We start from the raw sequence: 12,064 nt of genomic DNA, 5'->3' as shown, positions 1-12,064 counted from the left end.
TTCCCATTGTGAATAAATAGTGATTCTTTTACATTTTCATTCTGTGAATTACATTTATGTATTTGGTGCTTTCTGGGTTTTAACAATACATAAGAACTAGAATGTACATTTCTACCAGAAAGACTCGGGAGATAAAATGATATAACAAGAGTAAATTTATTAATAGCTCAGCAAGCATAGTCTTTGGCGTAGGCCCCGTCCTTAGCAAGCAATGCGAGGGTAACGGAATCTGCAAATCCCGCCTGAAGATGAAGGCAGGGGCGCAGCCGACCCCCTGGAGGTAAAGGAAGGGACCATCCTGGTGGTGGTGGGGAGGATTGAGGGAAAGGACCATCTTGGAGGTGGTTGGGGAGGATGGAGGTAATTGGCGCCGTCAGTATCTGCGAACTCAGACGGATGTAAGTACCATTCTTTTATACTGAGAGTGTTAACACATGATTGGTTAGAAGTGAGTTAATTCATAACGCGCTGATTGAGTCTTCCTGGCAGAACTTAACGCTAAGCTTACATTTCCTGAAGAAAATGTGAGTGGTGCTTGCAGTGGCAAAACTCGGCACTCGGTTGCTAGAGTGTGGTTACAGTTACCATGGTAATATTTACAGACTGGTTTCCCAATCGAAACAAACGAGCCCATATGTCTATACGATATTCTGGTGCTGAGATATAGCTTATTCATGTGATTGTACGGTTGCTAGGGTACTCTTTATGGTTACTAGGGTTTTGCTTATACAGTTTATGGGTTGATATTTAAAGACTGTTTGCCAGTCTGAGTCGAAAAAGGCCAACTCTGTGTTTCTACAATGTCCTGGTGCGGAGATTTTGCTTGTTAATGTTGTTTAATGGTTGCTAGGGTCCTGTAACTGGCTGCTAGGGCATGGCTATGAAGTTGAAGTTGTTATGAAGCTGCTTGATAGGCCGAGTCAAAAGAGCCCAACCTCAAGTTTCTCTGACCTTCTGATCCAAAGATATGATCTTACAAATTTTGTGCCAATGTTAAGTCTATGGAACTTTTTTCGGCAGATTTATCGCCCGCCGGACGAACATCGTACACCCGATGGCTTATAAAAGTCATAGCACACCTCTCCTCAATAAACTGGTCGATTTGACACCTCATTCATGGGGCTACGACAAATGGTGCGCGAGGAGTAGCGTGCCAAAGTTTAAGTGTGAGCAATAACATTGACAAGCACCACTAATAATAATTTCCATTTTCCAATCTTTCAGTTTACAGACACTAAAGTTATCAGTCAAGACAAAATGCAACCACATAATGTCCAGATATTTGATAAGAAATGTAGAATCCAGTCACACATTATCAATACTCAGTGTTAAACAGTAGTCAGGCAGAACATCAAAACGTCTTTGTGTGCACATTTTAATATTTCACAGAAAGCAGGAAACCAGCTCCTTGAGTTTGCATATCCACATAAAAACTGCAGTGTAATAACACCTTAATAAGTGGTTCTTAACAGTGTGGTTTCTTCATCATTCATATTAGTGTAAAAACACAAACCAAACCAAACACTTAAAAGAAACACTGCTAGTTTGATCTCCATGTTGTCTTCATCTTTTTTCCATCCTCACTGTCCCTCATCCTCCTCAGGTTCTCGGAGGCCTTGGCTGTGCAGGGTCTTCCCTGTCATTTCCATCATGGCCTGTACTTCAGGATCTGCATCTAGTATGCTTTTCTTCTTCTCATCCTGAATGTCAAGATCAGGAACATTTCAATTTTGCATGATTACTTTGATCTTTTTTAGTATCAAAATTGCAAACCCCAAAAACTACAAAATTCAGCATATTATCACAGACCTGTTCCTGTTCTTCAGGTAGCTGCCCAACGCCCCACATCTCCACGGTGTCCAGTTTGAATTCCTCGTCTCCTGAGAGCTGAGGACTGCCGTATGTAGTGCACCGTGGTCGAGCCCTGCTGTGGCCGTGTCCAAAATCGAAGTCCAACCACAAGCCGAAATAGCCATGCTGACCACCCATACCCTAAAAAAGAGAAGTAACAATGTAGTTTTGTTTTGCTCCATGGTGTTGTAAAGCCTTGAGCACTGTTTAATATTGATCTCACCAAGCCATTTGGCATGGTCTGCTGGCCCTGGTTCAAGTACATGTAATGATTGTTATAGCCTGTGCAGGTGAACACTCGCATGTAGGGAGAAATAGAGAAGAGGAAGCTCCTGGAATCGCCTAGTGCAAAAAGAAGAAAACATTGATTGTAATGTATAAATGTGTGTTCACACCATGTCAGAATGAACTAATTACGAGATTCTGACTTGTAAGCGTTCATGTCCTCATAGAACTCGTAATTACAATTTGTAAACTCTGACACTTAGAAAAAAAGGTTCTATATAGAACCTTAAAGGGTTCTGTCAGGCGCTTTATTATAGAATATAAAGCATATATAGAAGCGACTTTTGTAATCATTCAAGACATTTCTCCTTATTCATATAGAACCTTTTTGGTAGAGATGCACCGATGTATCAGCCAATAAAAGCAATTATTTTCAATATTGGCCATCGGTCAATTATTTAAAAGCAGCTGATGATCAGGGCCAATAATATCCTGTCAATCAAAATGGTACAGAAAAACATCTTCAGACTGCAACTCATACTAGCCTGGCTAACGTCAGACCTCGTCTCATGGAGACGTGGTCTGGGAACCACATGTTCATTTTCTCGTATTTGAGGCGTGGTTTACGAATGCCCAGAGCCGTTTATTGGGCACTACGAATGTCTATCAAATGCGCCTGTACGTAGCTCATAGCCAATCGTTTCAATTATACAAGATGACGTATGTAGAGCGAAAGAAATTCGACGAGGAAGAAGACGATGGATCAAAGATTTATGTGTACACGATGGCGTTCAGCGAATATTGCCGTTTGTGCAAGACAAACATGAGGGTAGAAGGTACAAATACTCTACAGACATGTTTTTATCGAAATAACCACCGAATTTATTTTTAAACAAACTGCTTCGGTGTGTCGCATAGACGTCGTCATCGCCTTGTTGCTCCCTCCCCGTTCTGTGATTGGTTCCCTTTTTGAGGGGAAAATCTGGTCCATGGAATCCAGGCTGCCTAGCAGCGTGAATAAAATCGCGCTGCGTGCAAGGCAGCATGGGGAAACCCAGGCTAAACTCATACTGTGTGTGAAGAAAATCTCTCTTGTGTTGAATTTAGGGCAAATTAACATGACAATAATGCATTAACAGTTAAAAAATAGCGACGTTAAAGCAGGCTCTATTTGAACCTATAAATCACCCATAGTTCAAGCCAGTAGTTTTCCCACGGAATGGGATTACTTTTACACTGTCCTTTGTTCTAAGAGTGTACTGCGTAATTGATGTACCACCTGTAGCAGTTATTTTGCCACTGACGGTGTTGCTGTAGAAACACATAATTTTGAATCCGAGGATGTGAATGGCTCTGACTCCAGGTCATCATCTCATAATTACCACAATTATGACATGGCATGAACACAGCATAATATGGTTTAATCCTTCTGAACTCACCCTGAAACTGAGGCTTGACCTCCCAGCTTTGAGATGCAAAGCCACCAAAGATATGGCCTTTAGTGTCTTTTACCAACATTACAGTGGGACCCCGACCTTTGCAGTTGCCCACCAATCGGGTGAAGCTTTCCCCGTGTATGTTTGTAGAGAATAATAACCTCCAGGGGGCGCTATGTCCCTCTGGTAGCTGAGGGGACAGGAACATCAGAAGAGGTAGATTCAAGAGACATCGGAGGTCACTCCAGGGAGCGTACCGACACGGGGGCAAGAGAGTTGGGGGAGGACGAGAGGGCAACCCAACTCCTAGCCCCTCACCAATCAGAAGCTCCAAGAACATGGCCATTGCTGGGATCCGGAAAAGCCAGTCTTCCAGACATGGAATGTCACACGCACTCTGGTCTATTGAAGCGATAAGGACTAATTATATTAAATAATCCTCTTGCTGTGCACTGCAACTGTTAGTTAAAACAAGGTAACACTTCACAATAAGGTCCCATTGGTTAATATTAGTTAAAACATTAATGTTAATAAAAATACAGCTGTTCATTGTTAGTTCATGTAAGCTCAGGTCCATTAAATAATATTAAAAGATACAACTTTTGATGTTGAAATTAACATTAACTAAAATTATTTATTATTTATAACTATAATTATTATTTTTTCACTGTTAGTTCATGTTAACTAATGTAGATAACTGATGTTAACAAATGGAATTATTGTAAAGCGTTAAGCAAAAACAAAAGCTATTAAAAATTACTAAGCATAAAACTGTAAAATAAAAGCTAATTCAAAATATTAATAAATACTTTAAGAGATTTATCCGAATGGTTCATTCACATTATTTAAAAATACACTTTATTCATTTTCATTTGGATTTAATCTAAAACAGCATTTACTGTGATTCTGATACAAACCTGAAGATTTTAATTCAGAGGTCAAATGTTCTGACAGCAGTTTAACCCCTTGATGGCCATCAGCCATGCGATCGGGTTGCCAACCTCGCAGATGCCCCCTGTGGACTAGAGTCTGCACTGCAGCTGAAACCAGGTCTTCCACAAACTATTTCATAAACATTAAATTACCACAATAAGATATTAAGAATTATTTGGAAATTGTATTGATGCTTCATTGTTAAATTGACTTTGTGGGTTTAAATAGTCATGAGCTTAAACCTAGTCCTAGACTAAAATACACATTTGAGCGATTTTAACAGAAAGCAACCTGCAATCTTTCTTAAAATATGTCAGTGCCATTGTTTTGTCTCAAGATGCACACCAGTAATGTTTTTTTTTTCTAAGACATGTTTATAAAAGCTAAATAAATGTCCTATTTATCTTAATCTAAGCCTTATCTGTGAAACCGGGCCTAGTTGGTTTAACTGATATTTTCAGGCCTATGTTTAACAGTGTTAATGAAATCAACTTTGGTTATTAAAATGAAGCTGAAATAAACAAAACAAAAATCACATTATAACTATATAACTATTAGCTGAAAAACTTAAACAAAAATGAGAAAATATGCCCTGGCAACTAAATGAAATGAGTACTAAAATTACTAAAACTTAACTGAAATAAAAATGTATTAAATCTATATAGAGATATTTCTATCTATAATATATAAAAAATATATAAATATGAAAAACTAATAAAAATGACAAAAGCACATAACAACTAAAACGTAAACTAAAATTAAAGTGAAAACTAAAAAAATAATAGCACTTAATACTGAACCCCTTTATATAATCAGATTTTGGTGATACTTACACCTCTGATCTGCTCAGCTGTGGTAGCAGTAGCCTTTGCACCCTCTGCCATTGCCAAGACCAAAGGTGCACGTTCCTCTGCAGTTCCTCTAAGAACATCTGCCAGGAAAATAACCAACTGCTCACGACTTACCCCATCACCAGGGGGCAGTGGCACTTCTGGATCAATGCTGTGTATGCCGTGGAATACTCTCTTTATCATTGATTCTGAGGCCATCTTTCCCATTGTCATCTGACACAAATAAAAAAAAAAAACAGCAAAAAGTTCAAATCAATGTATCTTAAGTTTGCACAGACATGCAATCCAAAGAGAAAATGTTTGACAGATCTGCATCTGTTCTCCAGCCATAACAATTACATTTTTGTTTCAAGCAGATGCTTATTATTAGATATTCTACAATACTGTTCAGCCTTCTTACAAATGACTTCAGACAGCATTTAACTGGACATCAATAATTAATTAATTTAAAGTAATTATGTGGTAGACTTAGGAATATGTGGAAATTTACTAAAAATCGGTTTCCATGGTTTTTCAATCGTTCAGTTCAATCGTTCGTTTATTTTAGTAACACTGAAATACTGTTATAGTTTTTATTAATATTTTGAATTTATTGTTATTTATTTATTTTTATATTTTCTGTTTTCATTTTAGTTAAAGTTATAGTTAATTTTATAAATATATACAGTGCCAGTCAAAAGTTTGGAAACGTTACTATTTTTAATGTTTTTGAAAGAAGTCTCTTATGCTCATCAAGCCTGCAGTAAAAAAAAAAAAACAAAAAAAAAAAACAGTAATATTATGAAATATTATTACAATTTAAAATAATGGTTCTCTTTTTTAATATACTTTAAAATGTAATTTATTTTTGTGATGCAAAGCTGAATTTTCATCAGCAAGTACTCCAGTCTTAGAAATCATTCTAATATGCTGATTTATGATCAATGTTGGAAACAGTTGTGCTGCTTAATATTTTTTTATAACCTGAGATACTTTTTTCAGGATTATTTGATGAATAAAAAGTTAAAAAGAACTGTATTTATTTAGAATAGAAATCTTTTGGAACAATATACACTACAGGTCAAAAGTTTGGGAACAATAATTTTTTTTTTTTTAAGAAATTAGTACTTTAATTCAACAAGGATGCGTTAAATTGATAAAAGGTGATGGTAACGATTTATATTGTTAGAAATGTTTTTATTTTGAATAAATGCTGTTTTTATGAATAAATGCTGTTAACGTTTTACTCATCAATGAATCCTGAAAAAAGTATTCCAAAAAAATATATTAAACAGCACAACTGTTTCCATCATTGATAATAACTGAGTATCAAATCATATTAGAGTGATTTCTGAAGGATCATAAGACACCAAAGACTGGAGTACTTGCTGATGAAAATTCAGCTTTGCATCACAAAAATAAATTACATTTTAAAGTATATTAAAAAAGAGAACCATTATTTTAAATTGTAATAATATTTCATAATATTACTGTTTTTTTTCTGTTTTTTTTTTAAACTGCAGGTTTGATGAGCATAAGAGACTTCTTTCAAAAACATTAAAAATAGTAATGTTTCCAAACTTTTGATTGGTACTGTATATATATATTTTTTTTTATCAACTGTATTTCAGTATTAATTATTTTAGTAAGTACATCAAGTTCAAATAAAAGAAAATGAGAAATGTTGTATTTGCATTGTTGGCAACTAGCTAATATAAAATAAGTTAAAGGTTTTTTTTTCAGTTAACATTTATTTTATTTGAAGTACAAAAACATTTTAGTTTTAGTTAACAATAATAACAGTGTTGTGATGTTCATCACACCGGGACACAAAATCATTAAAAAGGATAGTTCACCCAAAAATGAAAATTCTGTCATCGTGACATTTACTCACCCTCAAACCTGTATGAATTTCTTTCTTCTGCTGAACACAGAAAAATATATTTTGAAGAATATGGGTAACCAAACAGTTGATGGACCCCATTGACTTCCATAGTATGGGGGGAAATTACTATGGAAGTCAATGGGGTCATCAACTGGTTACTGGCATTCTTCAAAATATATTATTTTGTGTTCAGCAGAAGTAAGAAATTCATACAGGTTTAGAACACCTTGAGGGTGAGTAATGATGACAGAATTTTCATTTTTGGGTGAACTCTCCCTTTAAGGATAATATGTATACACGCACATACACAAATATAATTAAAATTAATTAAATATGAGGTTTAACAGAACTAGTTTAATGCTTATGCCACAGCTGCTCGCCTTACCTTCAGCATGTCTAGGGATAAACCCTTCCCCGTTTTTCCAGATGAAGAAGCAGAGGAGCCAGTTCCATGAAGCCTGTCAAACGTCCCCTCTATAACGGGTCTTTCATCCGGACGAAAACGAGCCAGTCGTTTCTGCGCTACAACACTGTCGGTGTTCCCCATCACCCTGAAGGGAAAACACGAATGAATGTCAACTTAAATGAATTAATTCATGGAATTTAGTCTGTCTGTCATGGGCACAAATTAATTCATAAAAAAACATGCTTATAGTTTCAACTGCTGACTGAAACAAGTGCTCAAGGGAAACTCTGAAATACAATACACACTTGAGTTCTGAAAAACTGAAGTGAGATCTTCAGACCTGGTCAGTGGTTCAGTTTGACATTTCGACTCACGATGTAAACACACACACACAAAAAATAATTTCCTGGTTCTGCACTACATCACGCGCAGAGGACCAATGACTGGAGAGAAACTTCAAACCGCGCTGTGATTGGCTGGATCAGGTTGCGTCATCCGCAGAGTGATAGTTGGTTTCCTGGAGTCAAATTAGTTGGAATTTGTCACACAAACAAAGGATACTGTTACGGGTTACGCCAGATGGTTTGGTGTTGATGTAGCTACTTTTATCTTAGTTTTGTAGATTTAATATGATATTTTATTTAAAAAAATTACAATTAGGTACTGTAAGTATTTGTGTGATATTTGGGCCTACTTTCTGTTAATGACAAATAAATGGTGATTAGCCTATATAGAAAAGTATTTGCTTTCGGGTTTTTAAGACCACACAGAGAACAAAGTATACATTGCCGTTAAATTTACTAAATCAGGGGGGTTCAAACTGGGTTTAGGGGGAGTCCCAAGGGCCACAAGTGAGTCCTATGGGGTCTGTGGAAAAGTCTAAAGATAAAAAGTGTAAAAATGTAACAATAAATAAACCAAATTTACTAAAAATAACCCAATAAATAAATGCATTAAATACAATTAACAAAACATTGATTAAAGCAAAAAGCAAAAAAAAAATTAAATAATGCATCTAAATAAATAATCCACCTATAGCACAGTAATACCACAACACAGTAACGTAATACCATAGAAACTAAATATTTTTCAAATGACTATTTTAAGCATATTTTAATATTAATTTTCACAGTATAAATGTGGTATTTTTACATGAAAATATATATAGACTATTATTTAAATTTTAGGACAGGGCACCAGGATGATGTCCTTGGCATCTGAAAGATTGAAAGACCCATGATCTAAATTATTACGTTGTCTTTCTGTTTATCTAAAGATAAAACAGCACATAAGATTGGCAAGTAGGCTAGATATATATAAATATAGGTTATGTAATTAGTTCATAATTAGCCTAGTTTTTACAGGTTGGCTCAGCGAACTAATTTGTTTGCGTCATTGGGAAGAGTAATGTAGTACCTCTTGTTGACCATAAGAGGTCAGACTAATACAGCTATTTAAAGCAGCAGATTTGTCTTTTCCGTGGGGCTTTACAGATCTTTCTCAACAGGCGATGAAAAACGCCTTTTAAGGGCATGAGATTCATGTGAGATCTGGGCGTGATGCCCGCTGACGCGCTGACGTTCAGCAGTCTTACCAGAAGTTTTGAAAGAAGCCGTTTAAGGACATTTCCGTAACCGAAACTGTTGGTTAAAAAAATAGAGAAATGGAAATAGTCAAATCAGATGACCTGCAGGAAGGGATAGTATTCAATTCGATGCGACGGAAACAGAAAGACAGGCTATTACATGTAATGAATGAATGGCAAAACCTCACGGTAATGTACTGCGCATGCGCATCAATCATCCACCCAGCATGGCTTATTGAACTCTGTGTGTGGCAGTGCTCAGGGCTGAGACTCTCTACTGATGAGTGTATTCTTTACTTCTCTCGAGTCAAAGCACATACACATGTTTGTTGTATTACCATGTATTTAACCTTTTATTAACCTGTAATGTTTTTATACTGAGCTATTTCTCATATTCCTTCCCTAAATCTAGCCACTTCTTAATTTTCATTAAGACGTCATTTAGTATGCTTATTAAGCCATGTTTTGTGTGACTGGTTCTCACAATGTAGATGATTTAAGTTTTACTGTTCCTTTGGGGACATTTTGTCTCCACAATGAAGCCAAAACTGACCCACACACACAAACACTTTAGAAGGCCTCTCCCTTAAATAAGGCCTCTCATAGATGCAGTTATTTTCATAGTTTTTCTATTTATTACATCTTAAGCTTAAATCTAACCCTCAAACCTGTTGACAATATTAGATTCAAAGCACGATTTGATTTAAAGTCACCATGAAATCAAGATTATTGTGTTTTTATGGAATATTGCATTATTTATATAGGTTAAATGTTTAATTATTATTGTTATTATAATTAATTCATGTCCCCTTGTAAATTTGAATCAAAATAGCCCTCTGCTTGGAGCAACATTTCTTCTCTTCTCTTATAACAGGCGTAAAGGCGGGACAACCTCACTCACATGAGATCACAGCAATAGAAAGCCACAATGATCCAATCAATTGCTTCAAGTCCCGCCTGGATGCCTTACATGATTTTCTCATTCGAGAAGCCGATTCACTCAGATAAACATGTATGTCAATAATGAGCTTTTAAAATAGTGAAATTGACTTCAGATGTCCTCACAAGTCATTTTTGTTCCAAAAATTTTGAGCATTTGTAATAAATTGACCAAAACTGGTAAAAATCCTTACTTCATGAGAGTTATCTTCGGGTAATCTTGAAATATTCAAGGTTTGTACATATTACATGTGCGTAAAGGTCATAGAACATGTGAACAACAGGTTTTTACAACCTAATTGCACATTGTCGTATAGTGCAGTCTCTAATGAGCAGGTGTAAACCTCAACAATGCCACTATTGTGCTGCAGAGTGCAGATCAACCTGCTCGCAGCATGTGCATGCATAGGCCCGGCCTTTTTCACTTTTGATATTCCTGTGAAAGTTTTGTGCACATGTTCTGACGATTTGTGCTACCCGCTCAGATTTTGCTATACCTCCCATTAAAACAGATAGGTAGCACAAATCACTACCTATCAGATTGTACCAGCATCATATTCATGTGGTTTGAGACTTTTTTTTACATCCATACATTCCCCTATATCCTAAACCTGCCCATAAAACAATGTAAATATATAGCAAAATCTGATAGCATGTTTCATCAGTACACCAACATAGAATCAAATGTGACAGAATACGGAAAAAAGTAAACTACTTTATTTCATGAAGCATAACTACTGTGAAGCATGAAGCATAACTACCGCTGATGTACTGAGTTATTTATGTACTGCAATATTTGTATATGCTGCAGCTGTTTGTATTATTTGGTTTTCTTTCCTAGACTGCCTATAGCAATCACACCACCCTTCCTTAAAATGAGTATTGCTTTAGTGTGCGAAGGTCACGCATCCCCACGTCTTTTTATGTATTAATTTCCCATTATTATAATTTTTTTATCTCTTGATATTGATTTATTTATTTTTAAGCTGATAAATTCTCAATAGCCAAATCTTTACCATGTATCTAATATAACCACACATTTGCTTATTATATTGCATGTTATATGTACTTTTATTACTATTACTATTTAATTTTATAATCATTTTAAATGTATAATCACAATGTAAACAATTGCAAATGTTTTATTATACAACTGTTTGCATTGGAAGGTCATATTTTGTAGCTCTGTGTATTCTAACAGGCACAGCACAGACACTTCTTGAAGTGAAACAGAGGCAGTATAGGCAAACCGTAGTCACTGTCTGTGGCACCTCCAATCTGCGAGTTGAGGCATGAGGTTACTCTTTCTTTTCGACTGCTTCTTCTTCCTCTTTCCTTTATCTGCCACTGTTGTTCTACAGCCCTATATGGTAAAAGTCTAGCGCACTCAGTATACAGGAAATGGTGAAAACTTTAGCACCCACGCTCATGCATGCAAACACTGTTCTTTCTCTGTGGTGCTCATTTGTGTTTATGCTTAACCAAATTACTGCTATCAATACGACACATTGTTTAATAAGGAACTAACAATTCTCTCAAAAGTCTTTGCTTCTTTTTTGCTATTGTCTATTTTTCTATCTATCCTGCCCTCATTTGCATATCATCACATGCACATTAAACAATGCCATGAGTGCCTTCATGCGTGACTGATGCCATGCACTGGTGTATCTGGCTAAGAATATCAAGGGCTCTGTGTTTAAAACAAGTTGTCTTTATTATCCCTTAACTCTTAACACACTCATTTTGGTTTGCATTGTAGCATAGCTACTAATTATAATACGTACATTGACATTTATTTTCCAGTACATACAGAATTATATGATGCACCACCTTAAAATATAAATAAACTTCTTCATGAAATATGAGGTTAAATTGGATATTTTATTGTAAGGGGGTGTACTTGAGATATTTTAATTAGATCATAATTAAACAGCTGAATTTGTTTGAGACTATAAAAGCTGACCTTTTCTTTTG

At 35.8% G+C, this 12,064-nt stretch overlaps 1 protein-coding gene across 2 annotated transcripts; it reads right to left on the bottom strand.

Annotated features, from left to right (window-relative positions):
* Positions 1–137: 137 nt before the first annotated feature.
* On the bottom strand, positions 138–8,007 carry meak7 (MTOR associated protein, eak-7 homolog). Of its 2 annotated transcripts, none has more exons than XM_084409841.1 (8): positions 7,907–8,007; positions 7,546–7,711; positions 5,279–5,509; positions 4,430–4,574; positions 3,516–3,914; positions 2,075–2,193; positions 1,810–1,992; positions 138–1,700 (listed from the first exon to the last, which is right to left on the bottom strand). In XM_084409841.1, the coding sequence occupies exons 2-8, from the start codon at positions 7,705–7,707 to the stop codon at positions 1,581–1,583; spliced, it is 1,359 nt and encodes a 452-aa protein (XP_084265967.1). In that variant the 5' UTR covers positions 7,708–7,711; positions 7,907–8,007; the 3' UTR covers positions 138–1,580. The 2 variants fall into 2 exon arrangements, with proteins under 2 accessions (XP_084265967.1, XP_084265968.1); XM_084409842.1 differs by having other exon boundaries at positions 7,870–7,920.
* Positions 8,008–12,064: the final 4,057 nt, after the last annotated feature.

This window comes from Rutilus rutilus (assembly GCF_951802725.1).
Source record: "Rutilus rutilus genome assembly, chromosome: 5".
Taxonomy (NCBI): domain Eukaryota; kingdom Metazoa; phylum Chordata; class Actinopteri; order Cypriniformes; family Leuciscidae; genus Rutilus; species Rutilus rutilus.
This window is presented reverse-complemented; position numbering and strand designations above follow the sequence as displayed.